Here is a 24,326-nt window from a genome sequence, read left to right as displayed (position 1 = left end):
GTTTCCCCATCTTCATTGTTAAGGAAGACTAAAACACAGAAGGGGCGGGTGAAGGGGGCACTCCACCGCTGACCTCCAGACTTTGGTCACCGAGCTCTCTCTTCATGCGGCGGGCACTGAGCCTTCTCGATGCAGAGTGCACGCTCCCAGCCCCTGCTGAGCAACCTCACCACCCCACTCATGCCCTAGAGGTCTCCAGGAAAGGCACCATCACCCCCAAGCCACAGCCATCCGAGACATATAGAAGTGCGGTGCAAATACTGCTACATATACACATTGCATTTATTTAAATGTAATAGTATTTATGCTGATAGGTACATCATGAGCACTGTGTAACAGCTAGTATGAACTACAAGTCTACTGTACATGATTATGGTATAATTAGAAGCATTAACGCAGTGCATAGTTGTGTAATTAATATCAGGAATTCTCAAAATTCTCAATAAAACAGGTCATTCTGAAAGTTGATGAGCTTTCTGACTTGAAAACAGGATTTCCAGGAAATGCTGGCTTCCATATGGCGCCGCATTCTCAATCTGTTGTGAAATCCATCAGGTTATCTATCCAGGCTTGTATATTAATTTTTAATAAGTGTTCACTCACATTCCTATTGTGTTGATTCAAGAATTCCTCGGGTCTGAAATTGTCTGTTTGAATATTCACATGGCAAGAATGTAAAAAAATGTTTCCTGCACTTTAGTTAGAAGTAAAATAATCCTGATTTTAAAGAAAAAGGGATTCTTAAAAAAAACATGATGTTAAGTAAGATATTTACAGGGATAAGTCGCTTCTGAAGTGCTCGCATCTTTGATGGTAATTCCTCCCGTGATAGCCACCTGACAATGCCTTCAGACGAAACTTTTAACTAGATTATCATCACTACAACTGGGTTTGTTTGATCTCTGCTGGGTTATCTTGTTTGCATTGGTGCTGATCAGTTTCCTTGTATGTGAATCAAATGCGTGGTTACTTCAGGCTAAGTCCATCACAAGCATCCCACCCTCCTCCTTCACTCCCTATCTCCCTCTCTCCACTCCCTCCTCCTCCTCCCCGTCCCACGGCTGCTTGCCCCACAGCCCATCAGAATGACAATGGTATTGATGTAAAATGTGTCGCCTTTGGGCCGCTGAAGCATATAACCCCTGCATGCCTGGCCCAGCTACCGCCACAGTTTATGGCTTTATTGTGTTCCCTTTTATGTCCTCCCCTGTTGGGGAGGGCGGGCAACAATTTAGAAAATTCACTGTATATGTGCCCGTGCGTGTGTTGACATGTGTGTGTGCGCACTGTACGCACATGTATCCGGATCAATTAGTCAGAGCGCAACCCCCCCGAAAAAATCAACGTGTCAACATGTATGTCAGCGTGTGTGAGGCTCCTCCTGGGCAGGAGCCGGGCTACATCGCCTACCTCCAAAACCACTTTGGGGGATCATTTTTTTCCCGATGATCCTGGGATTAAGCAAGTTGAGCAACAACTCAACTCTACCTTTTTCATCTGTCCCTCCCTATCCCTCCTTCTCTCATTTCCCTCCCTCCCTCTCTCTTTTCACTCTTTCCTTTCTTTTTCACATTACCAGGGGGTGGCGTGTGATTGACAGATGGGAACGAATAATAATTTTTTTTTTTCGTAACCTAAGGCCATCTTCTGTGATTGGCTTGCCAGCTGACATCTCCAAACCTCATTCTCCCCCTGCTGCCCCCACCACCCCCCCTCTTAATATTGGGCCTGTGGATGAGGCATCCTGAGGGAGAAAAAAGTAGAGAGAGAGAGAGAGAAAAATATATCTACCTTAGGGAAGAACCTCAGAGAGAGGGAGGGAAGGAGAGGACGGGTAGGAGCGTGTGTGCATGTGTGTAAGAGACACTTATTCTCTTAACTACTAGGAGACAGACACACTTTCCTGGCCCGACTCAAAGAAGGGGGGAAAAGAGGAGGAAGATTTTTTTTTTTTTGCTTCAATATCATTTTAATTTTCCCCTCATTCAACAATCAAGCTGCCCTAAAGCTTCTCTTCCTGGAAACTCTTCTTCATTGCCTACTGGAAGTTCTATGTATTGATCTACTTACCCTCTCACACACTACAAGGCTTACCTCATGGATTTGTATCTGATTGGATATTTGATGTGTGTGTGGTTGTCCAGCTCACGGGTGCTTGGAGGCTATCCCATCTGGTGGTGAGTACGAATCCACAGTTTCAGCATCAGACCCTATAGCTGCATAAAGAGAGAGAGACTTTTTTTGGTCAAATGATCATTTCTGAGAGGGCAGAATGTGCACTTTCAGTAGACTGCGTGGAAAAATGTTCTCCAGCCCAGTCCAAAGAATCTTAACCTCAAATACTAGTGTAACGGAAAAGGCTTGCCGTTCTTTTCCCCTGCACATTCAGGTCTATTTATCACGTTGGAGTATGTTATGATGCAAAAAAGGGTGAATTTTTAGTTTAAATCATTCAAACGTGGGTGTCTTCTTTTAATTTAAGGGGGATAAAATACTTCAGCGAGTGGTCACCATGCTGATGTCAACAGCAAAAGATGGACTTCGGAGTATTTGCACATAACAGTTAAAGTCATTCATAAATACATAAATTGCGTCTTTCACTCAGGGACAATGACAGGACTGATGCTGCGCATGAAAACTCAACAAAGCCTCAAAAAACAGCCCCCCCTATTTATAAACCATAATTAATTTCTTTTCTGAAATACAACCATGTAATTTTAGGAGTGCCTTAGGAAGTACAACAATAATGGCTTATAAGATCATCGTCATTTTGGTTTTGTTTGTTATTGTGCGTCACTGTTCTACATTCAGGCCGTCGGCCCCCCCAAAAAAACCTGCCGTGAAGTGGATCTAAAAGATTTTTGGGACTGACAAAGTCCCGTACAATTAAAAAAGAAAATATTACAAATTTGCGGTTTACCACGGGGCACAGGCTGCGCTTAAATCGGTACATTTTGGACATTTTACTTCAATTGCAATACAATTCACCCCCACCACTACGGATTTGTGAGGAGACAATATGTTTAGGTGCCGCAGGGTTTTACTCTTTGTTAAATTATCCCAGATCGCTTTTGGCACCAGCAACTGAAATTTAGAGGTTTATCTCATTACAGATTCAGCGACATGCAGCTGACCTCATAGCTCCTGGTCTTCTTTTGTAACATAAAGCTTCTATTTTGGAGATATTTGTGTAGGCGTATGACAAAGCTCTTTTGGCACCCGACACAATACTTGTCAGAGCTACTGCACTTTAGTAGCCCAACTAGCATGTGGTCCCACCGTGGTGCTGTCCAAACCGCGAGCATCTTCTGGTTTCATTTACAGAGCAGGCAGCTGCCAAGCACACAGGCCACAGGGCTGAAGTGTTAATGGCAAAGAGGACTTTACACCCACTCCTGGATTCAGCAAGAACCCTAAGACAACAGTGACAAAGAGCTCGGGATTCTCTCTGTGTGAATTACCTGCAGCTGTTCTGTTCAAGGAGCTTACATGACACTGGTGTAATGTTTGAACCTTAACAGTGCGCGCTACCTTTGATTTGGGTAACAAATTCTGAAGTGTAGGCTAGGGTAGATGTTACTGGAGGCGAAGTTGAGATGAAACAGGTAGCTTCAGGTGACCGGGCAGGTGCTGAGGAACGGGACCCGTCAGTGGCACCATCCCCACGGTATAGAGTATGTCCAAAGGGTGACAAAATGAGCTGGTGCATCAAAAACAAGAGGGTGCCGAGTTTCAGCAAGGGCCCAGGCAGCCTCTTCCTCGCTTCTGTCTCAGGGGCGATGACTTGGCCATAAATTCTCCAGCCAAGGTGGGACGGGTTTGAGTGGAAGAGGAGTTTTTGACTGCTTTATGCCTGGCAGCCGTGCTTTTTTACAAGATGGGGTGTTGAAAACAAAACAGAGCATAAATAACTCGAGTGATATGCAGATATGCGTGGACGAGGATGAGGTGTGGTGGAGAGAAAAGCCATAGCAAACTAATGAGGAGGGTTTGGAGAGACAGAGCAGTAAACTGCCTTCTTGAAATGCAAGAATGTTGGAAAAACAGCGAGTTTGTACATCAGGTTTTGAGAGAAGTCATAAAAGCTCGAAGCTTAGATGTGACCTCACATAATCCACAGGTTCCACAGCGTTTCTATCCAGTTATCTGACAACACCATGCTCTCTGTGTGGTGAAGGAAAAATGAAATAAAGATCTTATTATTAGACTTACTGCCGCGGTTTGTTTTCACCTTTTAACCCAAGAACGATGACATAATATGTTTCTCTTATTAAACGCCAGCTTTGTTAATACTCCTAATCGTAAGTTAGTGTGGCGTAGGATCTCATCTATTTTCAGAACAGCAGCCAGCAGTGTGTTTGTTTTCCTTGCATAAACAGTGATAGCTGTAAGTGAATGATGACAGCCACTCTCAGCGATGAATTACCTCAGCTGAACTGACTCCAGCCATCGAGCACCGGCAGTGATTATCGGTTTTAACTCGGCCACAAGATGTTTAAATCCAATAACTGCTGTTTTCCTGATCCTCTGTTATCATCACCGCTGCTAAATCCACATGAGAAAGCAGAGAAGTTGTACACCTCTTGTCAGTTTTGTCCGTGCTCTTTGTCATTAAAAGATTACTTTAAATTTACATAGCTGCTGTTGTGAGAGGTGAAATCAAATAGAGAACAATGGCAAGGAGAAAGAAAGAGGGGAATGACAGAGAAAGAGATGAAGGAATGACGCAAGAGTCTGTTAAATGTTTTTGAAAATCGTCTTTAATGAGCAGTAAGTGCAACTGCGGGTGACCATTATTAGTTTAACTTCCATTTAGGTGAAGAATTATTGACACAATAAAGCAGAAAAAATAAATCTGCAACATTGACACAAAAAACTAGCACATTCCATTTCCTACAAGTGCCAGATAATACATTTAATGCCCTTTAATTAACATTTGGAGCTTGCTATGGATACATACAACTTCCTGGTTCAATCTGCATTACTTGTGGAAGTTTCGAAAACCACTGGGGCCTCAATAATATCTGTGGCATACCTCTCAAGATCTCCTTCCCGGTTCAACCTGAGCAGCTTAAATGGGGCTCTAGAGTCCATCTCCTGGTCTCAGGAATGTCATTATCTGGCTGTGACACCCCCCCGCAACTCCAAAACCCCTACCGCTGGCAAAGGGGGCCACTTAAATGATCCTTACTACGAGAAAATCCTCCCGTCTGCAAGTCTTGTTTGAAAAGATCAAGGATGTTTAGGTATTATTCTGCAGTTGAAGGTGAAGAAAAGAGCAGGAAAATCCATAAGAATGTAATTCATAAGAAACTTTCGGGTTCCATTATGAACGGCTGAAGGCTGCCATAGGGCCAGGGTCAAAGGCAATTTAGGGCTAAAGCTTAAGAGAAATGTCTCAGCAGAAATTGACGTCCACAGGGATACTGGGTACAAAACAATAATACATTTCTAAAAAAAAAAAAAAAGTATGATTATGTAACAAATGTTAAGATTCCCTTTATCCTAAAGCATCTGTAATATGACTAAATATGCATTGAAGGGACCCATTATGCTCACTTCCAGCTACGCAGAGTTATTCTTGGACGTACGCTGGGCCTCAGTGGAGCCTCATGGTTCACACACTGTCTTTTAAAAACAAGCCATTTAAGCCTATTTCCTTCTGATTGGCCGTCCCTCATAAGCAGAAGGTGTCACATGAGCATTAACGTTTCTGTTTTTTCTTGCAGCCAGCAATTTTTTTTTCTTCTAGCAGATGAAAAAAATTGTATGTTTGCAACCGTGTTTCAAAGATGAGGTTTTGAAACTGACTGAAAAATTTGACTTGATGAAACTTGATTCAGTCACTCACTAAAAGATTTGCTGCCCTTATTTTCTGATCCATTACTTTACTTCACCCAGCGCAACAAGACTGTGGGATGACACTATCAAGGCAAAACCGAGCAAGGTAAGAGGTTCAAAGGAGTGTGGAGTTTCAAAGCAGCGACGGCGAGTCCTAATCTTCTCCCACCACCAAAGGACATGGGATGTGCTCTTGTAGGAAATGACAAAGTCCCCCTGGTGCATGGCTATCAGCTGCTTTAAACCACAGGGCAGCACAGTTACTCAAAGGGAAAACAGCAACGGCCAGGGGCGAAGAGATCATTAGAGGACACGTGTGGAGGCGCACATGCACACATTATTTAAAGTCTTCATTACCTGGCTGATCTCACCTCTGTGGCTTGTTACAGAGGTCAATTATTAGTGGCAAGCAATTTCTTTGACAGACAGGGTCAGTGACAAAGATGTGCCGATCACACCTGTGCAGCCTGTGTTCAGTTAAAGCCCTCAGGTCACTGACCAGGTCAGCCGAACGCCTGGCAGATGCAGCGAGAAAAGGAGGAGGCTATCATTCAAAAATAGAAGGGGTCTCATTTCAAATAGAAGATCTTTTTACTTTGCAACCACAAAATTTAAAAATTTCTCCAAACAACAACAACAAAAGATCGAGTAAATCACGCAGGAATGTTTCATTGAAAGATTTTCAGAACCAAAAGCTTTCTGTTTTCCTTTTGTTGCCAGAATTTTACTAATCAGTCACATTTGAACATTCTCTGGTTGCATGCAGATACACAGCAAAAAAACCATCTGATATTTTCTGACAATAATTCAGTTTATTATTAGTATTTTTTATTATATTTTTTTTATTTGCTATTAAGATTTTCTGACCACAACAACAGCCCTGAAAAATTAAACACTGCCAGAGAGGTTAAGCCACCAGACCAGCCAATGAGTTGCCAGACTGACACACGTGTAGAGGAGAGAAAAGTTGCATAAAGATTGCATGGTCTTGCAACAGCAGGTCCAAAGAAATGGGCAGTGTCTCAGACTGCAGCAGCAGCTCTGAGTGAAGTGTGTGTGAACCGGCGGGCTTTCTTAACCGTGTTTTATTTAATTAAAGCCATTAATTTTTTAAAATTACTTTTAAAGACAATTTGTGGTGTCTGAAATGACCACAATGAAATTCCTGAAATACAGTAAGAGATTTGCAACAGTTCAGTGTGAGTTATGATTTGCATGAGATGCATTGCCGCTGACAATTCGAGCAGGAGTGCCAACAAGCTGCCTTTCATGAAGAGAAGCTGGGGACAATGCGCTGTTTGAGTTGCGGTTCATTCAAACACTCCCTCAGGACTCAAATAAGCTCTGTCCTCTCAAGACAACAGCTCAGACTCTGTTGTGTCCACCTACCAGCAGAGAAAGATGCCAAGTTCCCGCTCTGACATTCATTTATCAGTGCCTTATACTCCCCAGAGCACTTCAGTGCAGAGCTATTGCTGCTCTCATTCTCTTCCTGACAGGGAGGTTCACAAGTTTACACCATGTTCAGTTTCCCTCTGCACGTCTCCATACTTGTGACTGCAGGGGCTCCTTGTCCTAACTCCGCATGCTCCGCAGCAGTCTGCAGAGAGAACTTGGAGAGGAGGGGAGGCAGAAGGAGGTAGAAAGACAGAACAGGTTTGAACATTTTTCAGGGGTCCTGTCATTTTTTATCTGATCAGCCAGGAGCTGTTGGACTACAAATCAAAAGTGTGCCGAAGAAAAAGAGAAGACAACAAAACACAGATAGCAGCTTTGCATTCCAGCCTCCACCAGGAAAAGTCCCATCCTCGGGCAAAGCCGGCAACTTTCCTTGGCCCACTTACTCTCTTTCGAGTGTCTTTATCTCTCTGTGGATTCTGTCGGGGGGATTCATAGATGAGATACCGACGGCAGTGTTTTTGGCGCACGGTGCCGCCTGCTTTTGCTACGGCCTCGTTTAGCAATGTGACATCCTCCAGGCAAATCTCCCAAGCTGAGCCGCAGCATCAACATATAGCGGTATATCGGAGGCAGATTAGAGTTTAATGCAAACAACAGTCTTGCAGTTTGTTACTGCAGAGGAGCGTCGCTCTCACAGAAGAAGTGACACAACACACATGGGACTCAATGCTTCAGGCACAGACCCAGCATACGCTAACAAAACAACTATAATATCTATAAAGTTCCTCTATGCGAAATAAGTTAACTTATTCAGACACGGCTAAGAACAATTGGAACACATCAGGGCTGGTTTTAGAGTGATTTATTAGGGTGCACTGATAACAATAACAGGTGGATGTAGATGTAGCCCAAAAGCTGAGAAAGAGGACCAGAAAGCCATATGTTGCAACTCAAAGCCAGTGTTATGAACTCAGATGTTAAAGAAACATTTGATGGAGAAAAGCCACTGCAGCCCTGAACTGTACTAGCATGTCAGCGAGGTGCATATGAGAACAAATGTCTAACTTTCCAGCTCCCTAATATGACGTCCATGTGAAATCAGCTTGCATCGACGTGCAAAAAGCATAGCTAATAATGTGGGACATCCACTGGTAGAGAGTGGGTGTCTTCTGCTACATACTGCACCCTTTTTTCTGGCCTAATCCTCAACCGTAACTCATACCCACCATAAAAGCAACGTGGTTAGGGAAATGTTACCTCGAGCTGAGCGTTTTTGCCCTCAACATGTTGGTGTTTTGAGACCAAATGTGAAAAGCAGGGGTGGATCTGAGCGTGAAATAGAAGCATCACACGCTCACTGGCTAATGACGAGTAATTTACAATATGTTACCCAGTGAGCATGATCGTTCCTTTCTGTCTCCAACAATGACAATGATTTGCAAAATAAACTTCATGTTGTCTTTGATATACCCTCAAGTTAGCGATGGAGCCCATAAAGTGAAGAGGAAAATCTTTACTGAGGTCACGGAGAAAGGGCACTGAGGGCAGCTTTCCCATAGACTTATGTAGTCTTTGACAACCAAAGGAGTCGCCTCCTGCTGGCCATTAAAAGGAATGCAATTGACTCACAGTAGCAACATCCATCTTTTATGCTATCTAGGCATAAGCCAAACAGAACTTTACTGGAACCGTGAACACAAAAGAAGCAAATTATATAAAAGATATACCAGCAATAGTCTCCTAATATTGTCTTAAGATTAAGGGTTCGAGTGTTAAATTCGGATCTGCCTACTATAGAGATCTCATGAAGACAGGAGGAATGTTCCCACACCACTCCACTATCCAATGATTGTGTGTAGTTTTGTTAGACATGCTAACTTTACATATGGATTTTAAACTGGACCTTTATTTTTGGTTATTTTCTAACTGATGGCTTAGGATGTTTGTTCTATTTGGACGTTACCATTTAACCTCACTACACCTAACACATTGTATTGGTTTGACGTCTGGTAATTGGGGGTTAGTAAACAGCCTCTAGGTGCATTCAGATCACCTTCAGGTGTTAATTGTGCCTTACATATTAATGGACACCGATAAAGCAAGAGGAAAATATATATTTTAAGACAACAAATAGTCCCATAAACCAGTGGTTATTACTGGCCTGGGTACCTATTATCAATTCTCACTAAGAGCACAAATATTGGATTTCTATAGATTCTAATAAAGTTTGAAGAAAGCATCAGATCTGTTTGTAAATGACAAATCTTTCATCTGTAGCATCTTTAGTATACCACTGTTGTAGGTATACTAAAGATTTGCATATTGCACTTTCCTAGTTTACTGCCCAAGAGGAGAACAATTTGATTAGTTGGAATAATTTACAGAGTCAAACATAAAAACTCAAACATACTTGCAGGCCTCTATAATTAAAGAAGACAAATGCACCATTAGTTCTACCTGCTCTCTGACATCTTACACGACATTTACAAATATGTTTAATGCAAATTTAGCATTTCATCTGTTGCCATGTACTGTAAATAAAGATTGTGTTGGAATTAGAAACCAATAAAATCATTACCAGCATATATACAAGCACAGCCACGGTTAGCATACTAACTAACTAGACTTACAAACTATAGCTGCAATTGTTACTTTCCACATTTTACAAGCAAAACATATAATAAACATAAAATACACTAGCCTGTAATCATCAATCAGCTTTAAACATTGATCAACAATGTAAAATTACAACATGCTTGGGTCATTGTACTTCTAGTACTAATCAGTTAAAGTTTTAGTTTTTCAGCTTTAGCAAAACAGCAAAATGTGACTGAGCATGTAGTTAACTAGCACACCAACAATAGGCCAACACATGGTAGAGATCGCTAAGAAAACCCAACTTGTTGTTAAAATAACGCTTCACTGTGGCTATAAGCCAAAAGCAGAACAATTAAAGGTGTAGTATACGATACTGTAATGCTTTTACTTTAAAAGTAGGATGACTATACACAGAGCTATCTGTTAGCTTAAAGCTAAAAACATACAAGCTAGATGAAACAGCTTGGTTAATTTCCTCTGTTCAGGTTGTGTCAAATAGTTATAATTAATAAATATAAGTACAAAAAAGAGTTTTTTCTTCAGTATGCTTCTAGTCAAGACAAAGCACATCTTTTTACACCATATGTAAATAAATAAATAATAAAAATAAATAAACAATTTTGCTTAATTACTGAGAAACACAAAATCTGGGATTAGCTCTTCCTGACAAATTTACAGAAAATATTTAAAACACAATAAACAAACATACAGATTAATATGAGTGACACTATTATTGCTGAGTGATAACATTAGTAGCCCTGATGTTAACATAATGAACACAAAGAATAATATTTTGATGATTACACAAAGTGACAGTGTAGCAATCTGTGCCAAATTTGACAGATAAACTTCAATAGTTATGAAATTTGAATTTCAGCTCTTCTGTATGACCTCTGTTGGTGCATGCTCTTGTAAAGTCATGCTGTCTTTTACTGTCTAGAATTATCACACCAATGTAACAAGTCTTCAAACAGCGTAAGGTGCCCGCGGCAGGTTTGTCCACACTAATCTGTAAATTTGTGTATTTCAACACTGGTAAAGTCTGACAAGCCATTTTGAAGTCACATTTGATTACACCTTCATATCCCTGTGGGCACTCACCTATAATGACCCTCTATTTGCTTAACGAGGCAAACAGGCTGGAGAGCAACACTCCCGAGCTGCTTAGATTTGTGCTTATCGGCCCTGGTCATGAACTTCTGTGGACACATCGTGCTAACGGCAATGAGGTCAAATGTCATGTTGTTTTCAACAAGTTCAGAAGGTCACCTGGTACGTTTCGTGTCCCTGGATATAGGCAGCTGTCACACACTGAACCCTGTAACGCAGACCTCCCACGACACAGCACATGAGTCGACTCTTCTATTCAGGTTGAGCTTGCTCAGAAACAAAACAAGAACTAAAATGTGCAATAAAGACATGCCTTGCACCTAAATTTCCTCCCCAAGCAGCAGAGACTGCAGTAGTGACTTTATTGCACTGGGAGTGGCTGAGCCAAAAGTTTTTGTTGACAGTGTTATAGTCTTGATTGCGTGAATTCCCATTTCTCAGCAAGGTGTGTGGTGGAATCCCTTTGTTTCCTTTGCTTCATTTCTGTGGTTTCCAGTGGCCCATCATACTTTCACATCAGTCCGGTTTAGATACTGAGAAAACCCCCAACCAAGCTGTAAACCCCCAGGCCAGAAGAGGCCCCACACGGATGTGCCCGGGCATGCACCTGCCAAGCCCTGCCGTTTGCTGCTGCTCTTCTGCTCGTCTCATCCCCTGCAGCAGATTCCCCCGGCATTCTGCCTCTCTGGAGGTCTCTGCGTCTGCTGCTCCCTCACTCGGTTGAGACACGTTGCGCGTAGCTTCCGAGAAGTGAGGCAAAGCAGGCAGGATCAGCAGTGCACACATGCGGTCTCTGTGCATGCATCTTCGTGTGTGTCTGTTTGCACAATGAGTCTTGTAACTCTCATTAACACCTAGCCAATAACGTATCCCTTTCATCTTATCTATCCATAAGGATCAAGCGAGGCACATGCTTTGCAAACAAAGACAAATAGCCTGGCAGATCCACAGCCTGTTGTTTAAACACGCTATGTCCACCACAAAGTCCCATGTGGTTAGCTAATTGATTCCATCAGAAATCCTGCCCACCACAGCAAACAGATTCATCCTTTTGAATGGCACAGTGGTCTGATTCATAAATATCTGACTTGAGCAAGAGAGATTTGTCTTTGAGGTAGCTCATTGATGTTGTTGGGGAGCATGTGACACCAGCATTCATCTAGTGGCTCATCATCCTCTCTGGTCTATCCCATGACTGAGAGATTAATGGGCAGCAACCCATCTAGCAGACAGTGTAATTAAGGTCCTTAGTCACTCAGTCACCAGACGGAGTGAAGTCAGCAACACTTGAACTCTGATGTTGGTGGGATTGGGACTGGCAGATGAGATAATGTGGCTACATTCGCTTGGGTAAACTCAAGACAAGAACATGAATGGAGATTGATGAGCACTATCAAATTACTAGCTCCGCATGGGAACATGAAATCGGAGAAAATGGCATGTTAACTTTGAGTTATTAATAGACAGCAAGCGTATTTTTCCTTGTGCGTAGCAGCATTCGATAATTTTTGAGTATCAGATCAAGTTTTGTTATGAGCTTCCACGTGAAACATAAGAATTGTTTATTGTGTATCTGTGTCAGTCACAAACCTCACAGCAGCAATACAATTGGCTCAGCTGATTATGGGATGATCAAATTACATTAGGTCGTCTGTAAAAGCAAAACAGTTTCATGTGCCAGAATGCTACCTCCGCTAGTAACTCTTAATACCTGGCAAAATATTAATCTAAGGCTACCAATGCTTAGATGAAAAACAGTATAAAGAAGGAAGATGTGGGTGCAGGGGGTTTGGTGGGAGCGTCATGTAGAAGTGCACATGAGTATCTAAGAGCCGATTTTTTTTTCTTCCCAACTTCAATGGCTTCACTTGTGTGTTCGGGTGGGGCACTGCACTGCACTCATCTGTCAGAGTCAGTGCCTGCTATGATTGGGTTGCGCCCTGCGGGTGTCCTGAGGTCATCCCGAGTGGCGCTCTGATCTGATCGGCATCAATTGTTCCCGCGTGATCCTCTAAGGGCCTCCAGCGCCACGTTGTCCAGTCAGACTCGCTAAGTGCTGCAGAGTCTGCAGACTCCTGTGAACTGCCAGCACATCTTTACACCTCTTACCCTGTACACACTCAAATCACATGCATACATTGCAAAACAATTAGCAGCTGGGCAAGCTTGTATTCAAACACATATTTTTCATGGGGTGATAAAGGCTATGCATAGAAATAAATAAACAAGAAATATAAATCTGGCATCTAAGAGAGCTTCTGGAAGAAAATTTTGTTTGAGCTTGTCAACATGAAAAGCGTGTTAAAACATGGGCATGACACACACGTCTTCTCTCTGTCTTTTATTTCAAGAGAAATAGAAAGCAATTAAAATTAATTACCTGAGTGAAACTATAATGGTTTCTGGCAACACATGCTGAGCTCGACTGTTTGGCAGTGATTAATCCCTGCTTAGACACATCTGCACGAGTCCTCTGGTGAGGCGCATCGCCTCCGACGTGCCATCTTCGTGCATCACCATCAGTGTTCTTAACACATCACCTCCAGAGGACAACCGCAAATTAATGACGGTACTGCAAGGGCAGGTGTTTTCATATATTCAAAATCACACGAGGGGGCTTTTCCCCAAACTAAACAGACAGGTTCTTGTGTGTGTTATCAGTTAGATCAGCAGATCTGTGCAAGCTAACAAGTGGAAACACTTTGAGAAGTCAGTACTAATAGCTTGTATCCCTGCCCTGAAGTGGGCTTATTAGCCTCCTCTCTCTGGTGAGAAAAAAGGAAGCAAAATAAAGAGGAGCTCTTAGTATAAACAATATAAATCAATAAAACACTCAGGTATGAATCATTGTACTCTCTCAGGGCTACATTTATAGTGTAATGGGAGATTAATGAATACAGAAGCAGTCTCCACTCACAGAGCAGGTTGCCTTTCAGTGAGGCCTCCCTGGCAGGTTACCACTCTTGCTATTGTGGAACTGAGTTCACAGAGGGCACAGAAGATGTGAGGGAAGCACAGGGAAGGGCTTTTGAAAGAATACCAAACTAATGTGAGAAATGTACAGGTTAGTTTTATTTATTTTTTGCTTATAAAACCTACAATAAAAATGTCAAAGTTCCTAAAAGTCAGATAGCAGTACCAAATTTATTCAATGGGTACAATTATTTAGGCACTTTTGCTGAATATGTCTTGAGGTTTGATGCAAATCCTCAGGAAAAAATAATAAATAAGTGTTTTTTGCACTTGTGTGTTTAACACAGAGGTGCTGATCTCACTTAACGATGCTTTCCCTCTCTCTGTGACACAGGTCCCTGGCACTGGGGCAGCAGTACTCATCTTTGGGCTCCCAACCAATCCTGTGTGGCTCTATCCCCGGCCTCGTACCGAAACAGCTGCGTTTCTGTCGCAACTACATTGAGATTATGCCCAGTGTCGCTGAAGGAGTCAAGCTGGGGATCCAAGAGTGCCAGCACCAGTTTAGGGGTCGCCGATGGAACTGCACCACCATCAAGGACAACCTGGCCATTTTCGGCCCTGTTCTAGATAAAGGTAGGACTTTTTTTTAGGTTGCTATATCTTTCATGCTGATTTTTGTACTGACATACAGGCTTACTGAGTAAAAAAAATGATCTAGAGGGATCTAAATAATCTCTTCCAAACAACACCCAACTTTAAAATGCAGTCTTTGAAGGTAAGGCTACTGCAAGCTGTTACAAAACTGGTGTTTAACACTTTCCACCCTAAGGCTCAGCACTGCCTGAGCTGCCTGGGCTTTTGCTGACAAACGACTAACTAGGGCAATTACAATAATATCCACCTTTCCTGGCTGCACTGAGAAATGAGTGCAGGTACAAGCACTGACACATTAGTCATCTTTATCTTCTATATTGCATTTATCTTCAAACTCATGGGCTTTTTTTTTTGGTTTTTCCCAACCTTGTTTACACACTCGTACATGAAAGAAGGTCAGTGCGGTAAATCTCTCAACAAAACCTGACAGCTGATGTACTGGAGGCATCCATCAGGTGCTGTACACGCAGAATGCTAAGTGTAAACTATCCCTACACTTATCTGCGTCAATTAGGCAGTCCCACCAGACCTGACAGTGGGAAACAAGGCACACAGGTGTCCTGCTTAAGGCCTTCCAGTCCCTAATTATAAAGGCAGACGTTTGTGTGTTGCGTGTGAGGTTGCTGATTGGAAATGAATTAGCCTGTGTGTCAGAGGCGAAGGAATCTGGGCAGAAATGGGCAGTGTGAGCAGTCCAAGCTCCTCAGTCAAATAAAAGGGAGAGGGGAGGCCAAATGAGATTACAGGCAATAGAAAAGGGCCGGGGGGCTCCGCTCAACCCCTACTGTGCATGAAGGCCAGTGCGCGCCTCACACAGTCCAGCTCCCACGGACACCCCATTCACACGCCCTTTTGACTCTGTCATGAAAACAGGCTGAAAGGGGATCTCTCCCAACCTAGCCCGAGTGTGCACAGTGGGATAGGGAAGGATAGGATGGAGGGAAGGAGGTAAGGATGTAAGGATGAAGAGTGTGCCACTTTGGGAGTGATTAATGGAGAAGCTCATGCTAGGGAAGCAAGAGCTACCAACCAGTACCCTGGCCACCTTAAGCTGTGGGTTGGCTGCCGTGGTGCTGTTGGTGGATGCCTGGAGGAAGTGGGGGGTTGAGGTGCTGCAGTGGGTGGTGGTGTATGGGATTTCGGATCAGGGTGTTGGCGGAGGGGTGGCTGGTGGGAGAGGAGGGGGACTTGGGGAGTTTAGGGAATGCCAGCTCCGGGCAGAGCTGGGCTGTGGGGGCGTGAGTCGCTGGACCCTTTGTGTGGATAATACGGTGTGACACAAGGGAAACAAAGGCGGATTGATGGGCCCAGCAGGTAGCAGGAGCAGCGCTAGCCTTGGCTAACAGCCAGAGCTCCAGGGGCCCGGGGCTCACAGGCCCCTGTTTTGGAGGGCCCACTTAGGCTTGCCAGGGCAAGTAGGGATGCCCAACATGAGGACAGTATGTCATCCAGTGTCGTTCATTGGACATTTAGATGAAAACCTCTTTTCATTAGGGATAAACAATAAACATGAAATGTGTAGACAAACAGTTTCTTATTGTTTCAGTTTTACAAAAGATATCAAAAATAATTAACAAACATAGTTTTGATTAACGTTATTTCACTGTCTGTATTTCTCAAGATTTTCTCAAAAGCAGCCAACATAAAAAAAGGGTTTTGGTTTTGGGACACTGACTGCAGTCAAATTGTGGGTGGGGAAAATATGGCTAGCTTCCAGACAAACATTTGTAAACTTTGTCTGTGGCTTGTTAAGTGGTCTCATTGAGTTTTTGGCAGTGGATCCATCAAAGAATTTCTAGCTCTAGTTGCCAGTGTGGTCAGCAAAATAGGAGCTTAATTCTCCAGTCGTGTTCATACAAATTTCAAAACTCAAGTTGTGCAATTCCATAGATCAGATATTCCAGCTGTTGAAAGCCTGAAGGTCTGTTCTGTATAACTATCATAGAGGGGAAAAAGCTGGGATGCTAGGTAAAATGTAAATAAAAATGTTGCACAATGATTTCTAATTCTATTGATTAATGGTGTTAAAGCAATATGGTTCAGATTTTTTAAGAGAGAAATCTCTATTTTGGATCCAAAACTAGAAACATGCTTAAAAAAAGGTGGGACAAGGACTATAAAATACTATAACGATTCTAATAACCCAGAGGCAACATTGGAAATGTTCCTGATGTTGCCAACTTGTTTGTGCCTGAGTTCATTTAAGATTTATGCAAACTAGAAAACTGTCCCCGTGTTCGGGCCATCAGAAATGTTTTATTCCTTTTGAAAATTATGGGAAAATCATGGCCTCCAGGGTAAAGTGAAGAACATCCAACATTATTAGTACACAGTTCAAAGGTTAGCATCCATAATGATGCAGTGAGGCGTCGGTGCACATAGAATAGGTAGCTTGGAGATCTGTAAGGGCACCATTAATGCTGAATACAGGTGCTTCTGTTCAGCCAACACTTGGGGAACACCCTTTTTAGCACTTTCTGGGGATATTGCAGCATCATAGCTCCACAGTAAGAGAGTCTTGGTGCAGGGAGAAATCATTTGGTGTCATATGAAATGGCAACTGAGCAGAACTGTCTTACCGCATCTTATATCAGTTGCACAGAAGTAGCTGTAAGTAATCTGGGCGCTACCTATAAACAATATATACGCGGCGTTTTTTCCTGAATAGTTTCGCCAGGATTACTGTCTAAGGACAGCGCTAGCAAGAAGAAAAAACAGCCCGTTCGTGTTGGTGGAAAAATGTACCATGTTGACCAATAAAAAAAATGATATGACAACATGACATTTGGTTGTTTAGGAAGAGGGGGAAGTTTTAGGAGTGAGCGAGTTTTGAGATGTGAGAGATTTGTGACGTTTAGCATGTTTGGAGTGTGTAGTTAATGTGTTGTCTTGTGTAGTTAGCGTGTAGTGTTGTGGATAGTTTTGTGTTGTGTGTCAGAACAATGAGGCGACTGCTGTCTCCAGGTAGAAACAGGAGTGATACACCTGCTGCTGTCAGACCTGCAGGTATCAGGCTGTGATGTTCTCCTTTATAGTGGACAGAAATAATTTTTTTGGTGGCACAAATAATTTTTGTGGCATGTTATTGAGCAGAACAGCTGATTGTTCTGTAAATAGTTTGAAATGGTTATTTAAAAAGGGGGTAAGAGGTAAATAGCTGCAAATAACTTTGTTGTTTGCAAAACTTGTGAATATTTTAAAATTGACAATTTATATTTGCATTTAAAGTTATGAAATATGATTCATTAAATATGTTTGTGGTTGTTACAGTAAAAAATGTAACTTTTTCTACTCAGGTTTTATGTTTTTTGTCTGATTTTAGATCAATTGTGTTAATACAGTATGCCAAAATGAAAACATAACTGTAAATTCAGACACGTGAGGTTGTGCTGAAAACAATGATACCAAACAAGGCAAAGGAAATCGTTTTTAAAGGTGAAATGTAGAGTTCAAATCAAATAATTAATTACTTTTAGAATCTTGTAACTCAGTTACCTTTTTGAAGCAGTAACTAGTAACTACAATTAATTACTTTTTCAAATTAACTTGCCCAACACTGCTGGTATCAAACTTTAAAAAATGTCTTTTTATTTAAATGTAGGTTAAGCGCTCTGAAATCATTGGATCTGTTTGTGTTTTCATTTAACAAAGCCCCTCACCTTTTTTTGGAATCGAAGTCACAGTGTGTGTTTTTCTATATCTGGTGGAGTGTAATGGGTGAGCCACAGTAAGTGTGCTGTGATTGTGAAACAATGGTGTCTGGTTACATAATAAGCTGTTGTCTTCAAAGACAGCGTAACTCCATCCGTCAGAGTGAAGAAGAAACAGCCTGACACACTGCTAGGTTTCACCAGAAGGCCTTAGGCTGTAAACAGGAATGGGTGGGGGGTAACAACATTCCTGAAACACTATCCAGATGCAAAGCAGCACACCTCAGGGATGACAGGGGGTCACTTAGATCCCACTGAGCGTTAGACTACAATAGGCTGATGTCACTGCAGGGACTCTGCTGTTAGGTTCCTTGGTGGTTCTTCCACGTCACTGATGATGATCAGAACTGTGTAAACATAGTTAAACATTGTTTATATTATATTGTATATAGGAGATGTTAAGGAGTTCTTCTATAGGCTTCTTGCTTTATTACAGTGGCAAATACCTGTCCATTAATGTGCCTTCTCAAAGATGAAATGTTGTGTTAAAAGGTTAGCGCCTGAAGGTATCCCTTTCAATACATCTGTCTGGATGTTGGCAGTAGTAAAGATCACCTTGTCTACGTTTACCATAAGATTGACACACTTCCTTTCCTTCTCCTTTTCTCTGTCTTTCTGTCTGTCTTCGTCCGTCTCTTTCAGCAACCAGAGAGTCAGCATTCGTCCATGCTATAGCTTCAGCGGGCGTTGCATTTGCAGTGACACGCTCATGTGCCGAGGGCACGTCGACCATGTGTGGGTGCGACTCCCACCACAAGGGCCCTCCAGGGGAGGGCTGGAAGTGGGGTGGCTGCAGCGAGGATGCAGAGTTTGGGGTGCTGGTGTCCAGGGAGTTTGCGGATGCCAGAGAAAACCGTCCAGACGCTCGCTCAGCAATGAATCGGCACAACAACGAGGCGGGACGCACGGTAAACACATTTACTATTAGGAACCTGCAGAGCTGCACTGTTATTTTTCTACTTTTCACATGGAAAATAACATTAACCAGCCAAAAATATGTGGGTACTACAATATAATATCCATATGAAAACCTTTAAAACCACAGATATTAACCTGCTACTGTAAGAGCTCCCACTCATCTCAGAAGAGTTTGCCCCAGTTTTTAGAACCTGGCTTTCACCCAGTCACAACAACAAAGTAAGGTTTAACACTGACACTGCGGGAAAAGTTCAAAGTCGTTGCACAACTTAAACCCAAAGATCACTTGGAAATAAGAGTTAGAGAGCATAAAAAACAAAGATAGAACAGGTAATCAAAGTCAATGTTTCTTTTTTAAACTTTCAGTTCAATTAAGTTTATTTGTATCGTATAAAATCACAACAATATTTGCCTCAAGGTGCTTTAGATTGTAAGGTAAAGACCCTATGATAACATCGAGAAAAACCAAATATTCAGACGGAACCTCTATGAGCAAACACTTGGTAACAGTGGGAAGGAAAAACTCCCTTTATACAGGAAGAAACCTCAGACTCAAGAAAAAATGACAAAATATCTCAAAAATAATGATTATTTATTATCTGAATATTTAGCTCAGTTTTAGTATTAGCTTACATGTTTTATGTGTTTTCAGACTAAATGTACTTGTCAGATGAAGCACTCTGATAAGCCATGTTAGTTAGTTACAATTATTGGTCAACGTTTAACCACGGTGATGTAAAAACAATGGACAAAAAGCTGAGTGAAAATATTACTATTTTGGATTACTGATTGCTCATGTGACAGGCATGATATAGGTACTTGACTTGTCCTCACAATCCCAAGTTTCCATCTGAAAACGAGCACTTGACTTTGAATGACTGGTTAATTACTGATCTAAGCAACATTCATCTACCCGCCATGCCCCCACACCTTGCCTTTCATGCCTTGCATCCCAATGAGAAATTCCCCGACAGTCAAATAACCCAAGTGAGCTGAGGGGGAAAAAAAAGAAGCAAATCAGCTCAGTCTTAAAACATCACTGGCTGCTGTCACTGCTGGGAGAAAACAGGCTGCTCGCTGAGAGGCAAAACAGGGGGACCACACGGCAACAAGACAGCCCTTTGATGCGCACAGCAGCAGTCAGAGCGACCACAGGAGCTCACTGAACAGAGGTAATGTCAGAGGAGTCACCCGTCCTCTCCACCTGGCCCTCTCACGCTTCGTTATTTAGCCCCGAGGGCCTTGGATTTGATGTTGGCATGACAAGCTCACGGTGTGATGTCACTGGTCCACTTTTCTCCCCTCTACTCACCCAGAGGTGCCACAGCCACCTGCCTTCCGCCCCAGCTGGGGGATTTCTGCAGCTAAATATAGCTGTTGAGCTAAAGCACAACACAATGAAAAACCGAAAACATAAAAACACGTCCCACGGGAGCATACTCACAACGTGAGCCAATAACTTCAGAGAGAATTAGCAGCGGCGCAGAGCCTCCATACTCCACAGCTGCATGACACTTCAATAAAGTGCAGCCACTGGCATATTGTTTTTCTTGGCCTGCTTTGCAAGGCTTTAGTGGTTTTGTTAGTCTGCATTACCGAATTCACTCTAAATCTCTGAGCATAAAGCTTTACCAGATCTTGTTCCGTTGTGGCAGCTTCCAAAACAGTTATCAAACTAAGACCAGCACATTTTACACTTCAGAGCAATGCGTTGCACAAAGAGAAAAAAAAATCATAACTTGTTTCTACCCAGAGGACAACAGCTGTAGTTAAAATCTCACCAACCTCACAGCTCCAACGTTCTGTCAAAAGAAGCGTACTTAAAGATTTATTGGCTAGGTGAGAATTTATTTTAATTTTTTGGAGCATACCGAACATATACAGACAAAAAGTGATCTGTGTGTTTAAGAAGCGCACTATCCTTTCATGCAGTGACTCAGGATTGTCAGTGAAATCTGTTCTGAATCCAGCTGGATGAGGCAGATTTTCTTTTCTGGGCAAGAGTCATGACGCTCAAGAGATGATGCTTTAGTGAGGAAAAGTGTTATTAGAAAAGCTTAAAAATCTTGGATGCATGCTGAGATGCCAAATATGTGGTTTTCACTTTATTTCAGTCACTATAGTCAAAAGAAGGTTGTCATTTCCATCTGCAGCAATTCATATTTGGACTTATGGTTCATTTCTGGGACTCCCAGCGCCTCCATGTGCAGCCAAGACAAAGAAAGTAGTGAGAAGACCTATTAAAAGGACAAAAGAGACACTGACAGCAGATATTACACAGATTATCAGAGAAACGGTATGAAAAGGAAGCACTGAGGTAGAGGAGGGTTACAAAGTGGCTTGCAGATGCACAATAGGTGGGCAAGTGTGAGTACAGCCTCGTGTTGCAATTAGGTGGCCTACCTAAACTAATATTAACCCTTTCAAGCCTGGGAAATAATCGCCAGGACATTTAAATGTGTTTCTTGAACTGTCGGACACATTTTTAAATAACGAATTAAATATAAATTTAAATATATGCGTTTTAATTTGCATAATATTTGCCACATCTAGCATTTTTTTGCACCATTTGAAAAAGGGAGAAAACATTTTCCCACGCACAGACTTTTATTCTGGTTTCTTTTCTCGTTCTCAGACTATCCTGGATCACATGCACCTGCGCTGCAAATGTCACGGCCTTTCTGGAAGCTGCGAGGTGAAGACGTGCTGGTGGGCGCAGCCGGACTTCCGCATGCTGGGCGACTACCTGAAGGACAAGTACGACAGCGCCTCAGAGATGGTGGTGGAGAAGCACCGCGAGTCTCGTGGCTGGGTGGAGACCCTGCGAGTCAAGTACGCCTTCTTCAAGCACCCCACTGAGCGCGACCTGGTGTACTACGAGGGCTCGCCCAATTTCTGCGAGCCCAACCCAGAGACGGGCTCCTTTGGGACGCGCGATCGTGTCTGCAACGTGTCGTCGCACGGCATTGAGGGCTGCGACCTGCTGTGCTGCGGACGCGGCCACAACACCCGGACTGAGAAACGCAAAGAGAAGTGTCACTGCATCTTCCACTGGTGCTGCTACGTCAGCTGTCAGGAGTGTGTGCGCGTCTACGACGTACACACGTGTAAGTGAGAAAGACAAGCTGACTGCTGGACCTTCAACTCCCCACCTCCTGCATGACTTCCTTGATTCCCCCACCACACACACACACACACAAGCGCAGTCAAAAACATATTCATCCACACACATTCAAGCCCTAATGGGTAATGGCACATCAGTAATGGATACTTCTGTACCATTTTTTGTACAAACCATGCACAAGAATCTATCTTCCAAACCACTACCCCCATAACTACATAATATCTGAGCAGAATGTGTCCCGTGTTGACCTGATGGATAACTTGGTCCACTCTCACGGGAAGAAGCTAGAGTTGCCACTCTCCCCTCGTTCGTCCTCACCCTGCAGCATTGGGCCATGACTACCCCTCCCTTCCCCTTTGTCTTTATTTATTTCCCACCCTTCATGCCAACACAGCGTTTTCGGCATGTACAGTAACACTTTTACATGTGAGATTAATGCAGTAAAAAAAAACAAAAAAACAAAAACAGTGACTCTCCTTGCTTTTGAGTAAAAAGCATCTTCTAACTAACACCTCACTTCTCCAGCCAGTCTGGTTGGTTTACCTTTTTGTTGTTGTTGTTGTTGCTGTTTTTTAACTTAACCAACCTCTCTACCCAATCACGTACTCTTAAGTAATACTGAACACGTCAGCAGCCCCAGGAAACCATCACTTTGTAACTACTGAACTGAACTGAGGCACTGGAAGTGCCGCAGTCCTGTCCTTTCTAAACTACTGAGCTGATCCCTTCCTTCCCTGCAGACTGACTACTGCGACAGTCAACTAGAAGACATGTGCTTCAGTCTGATTTTTTAATAAACCCACATTTCTGAAATATTACCACTGAGCTGGGGTTTGAGGTATGCAGGAGGAGGCATGCTCGTTCTGCTAACTAACAACCCGTGCATATGTATTTATGTGCACTATTCATAACTCCAGGTGGTAAACATTTGAGCATTGTTTATGTGAGCAAATTCTTCTTGGTTGCAAGCTAGCAGTTCTTATGAATGACGGCGCTGTTACCACATTCACCCTGTAAATCGCTCATGGTTTCTACAAATGTCATGCAACTTCACCATTCAAACTTACGGAGTCTGGGGGTAAAAACTAACCACAGAAAAGTTCTGATTATATGTGTGAAGGTCACCTATTATGGCTGTGTCGTTATGAATTTGTGCATCAAACTTGAGTCCAGCTTATGTCCAATATTAACTCTGGTGTTTTGTTTTGTTTTGTTTTATTTTATATCACTTTCGGTGCAGAAAAACATTTTACTTCTTCTTTTACTTCTGGGAACAAAAGGGAAAGAAAACAAGGGGATATGTGACGACACGTGGAGACAACATGGGCTGAGAAAGATCTGATTGGCTGTCACATCCTTCCATCTGTGTTTTCAGTCAGCTGGACAGTTGAGGTTTTTACGGTTGATTTATGAACTCGTATTCTTGTCAGTACACCCCGAAACACTCCTGCCGTCATGTTTTGATTTTTAGAATATTGGGAAAAACAAATTACTGCCATTTAATCAAAAGAATGCTTTTCATAGACTTCAGTGTCAGCACATTGTAACTTGCAACAAAAGAAACCGGTTTAAAGACCACTAACAAAAATTGCTATGATTTGTGGGTGGATTGTAAAGACTGCCAATTCACGAAGTTTAAAAAAACATCTGATTCTGAGAACATGAAGCGTAGAACGGATGATTTATAAGGGATGCGTATGTGCGTGTGCATGACAAGCTACTACAGAAGAGGATGGATGGACCGACGGACAGCGAGCTGGCTCTTCACAATGGTGGAGCAAAGCAAGAGAGGTTTCACACAACATGTTCTGACAGTCCCACCTGCTTCCTATTAATTATATTCAAGAACAAACACACAAGTTACCCAGTAGTGTGTAGGCTGTCCTCTCTTTGGGACATAGCTTAGTGTTCACGTCATCTTCTACACAGCCCTCCCTACCTGGGCCTACCTTTCTGTGTTCAGTCCCCCCACCCTACCGAGACCCCCAAAGGCCCCTCATCTTTCCCCGCTATATCCAAAGTTTTGTACAAATGTTTTAAAGTTGAATAATTCC

The 24,326-nt window shown here is 42.7% G+C and overlaps 1 protein-coding gene across 1 annotated transcript; it reads left to right on the top strand.

Annotated features, from left to right (window-relative positions):
- Positions 1 to 1,807: 1,807 nt before the first annotated feature.
- wnt3 (wingless-type MMTV integration site family, member 3) lies at positions 1,808 to 22,398 on the top strand. Its single transcript, XM_026178085.2, has 4 exons — positions 1,808 to 2,177; positions 14,258 to 14,499; positions 18,873 to 19,138; positions 21,784 to 22,398. Exons 1-4 carry the CDS (start codon positions 2,098 to 2,100, stop codon positions 22,261 to 22,263), a joined length of 1,068 nt encoding a protein of 355 aa, XP_026033870.1. The 5' UTR covers positions 1,808 to 2,097; the 3' UTR covers positions 22,264 to 22,398.
- Positions 22,399 to 24,326: the final 1,928 nt, after the last annotated feature.

Source organism: Astatotilapia calliptera, chromosome 8 (assembly GCF_964374335.1).
Source record: "Astatotilapia calliptera chromosome 8, fAstCal68.1, whole genome shotgun sequence".
Lineage (NCBI taxonomy): Eukaryota > Metazoa > Chordata > Actinopteri > Cichliformes > Cichlidae > Astatotilapia > Astatotilapia calliptera.
This window is presented reverse-complemented; position numbering and strand designations above follow the sequence as displayed.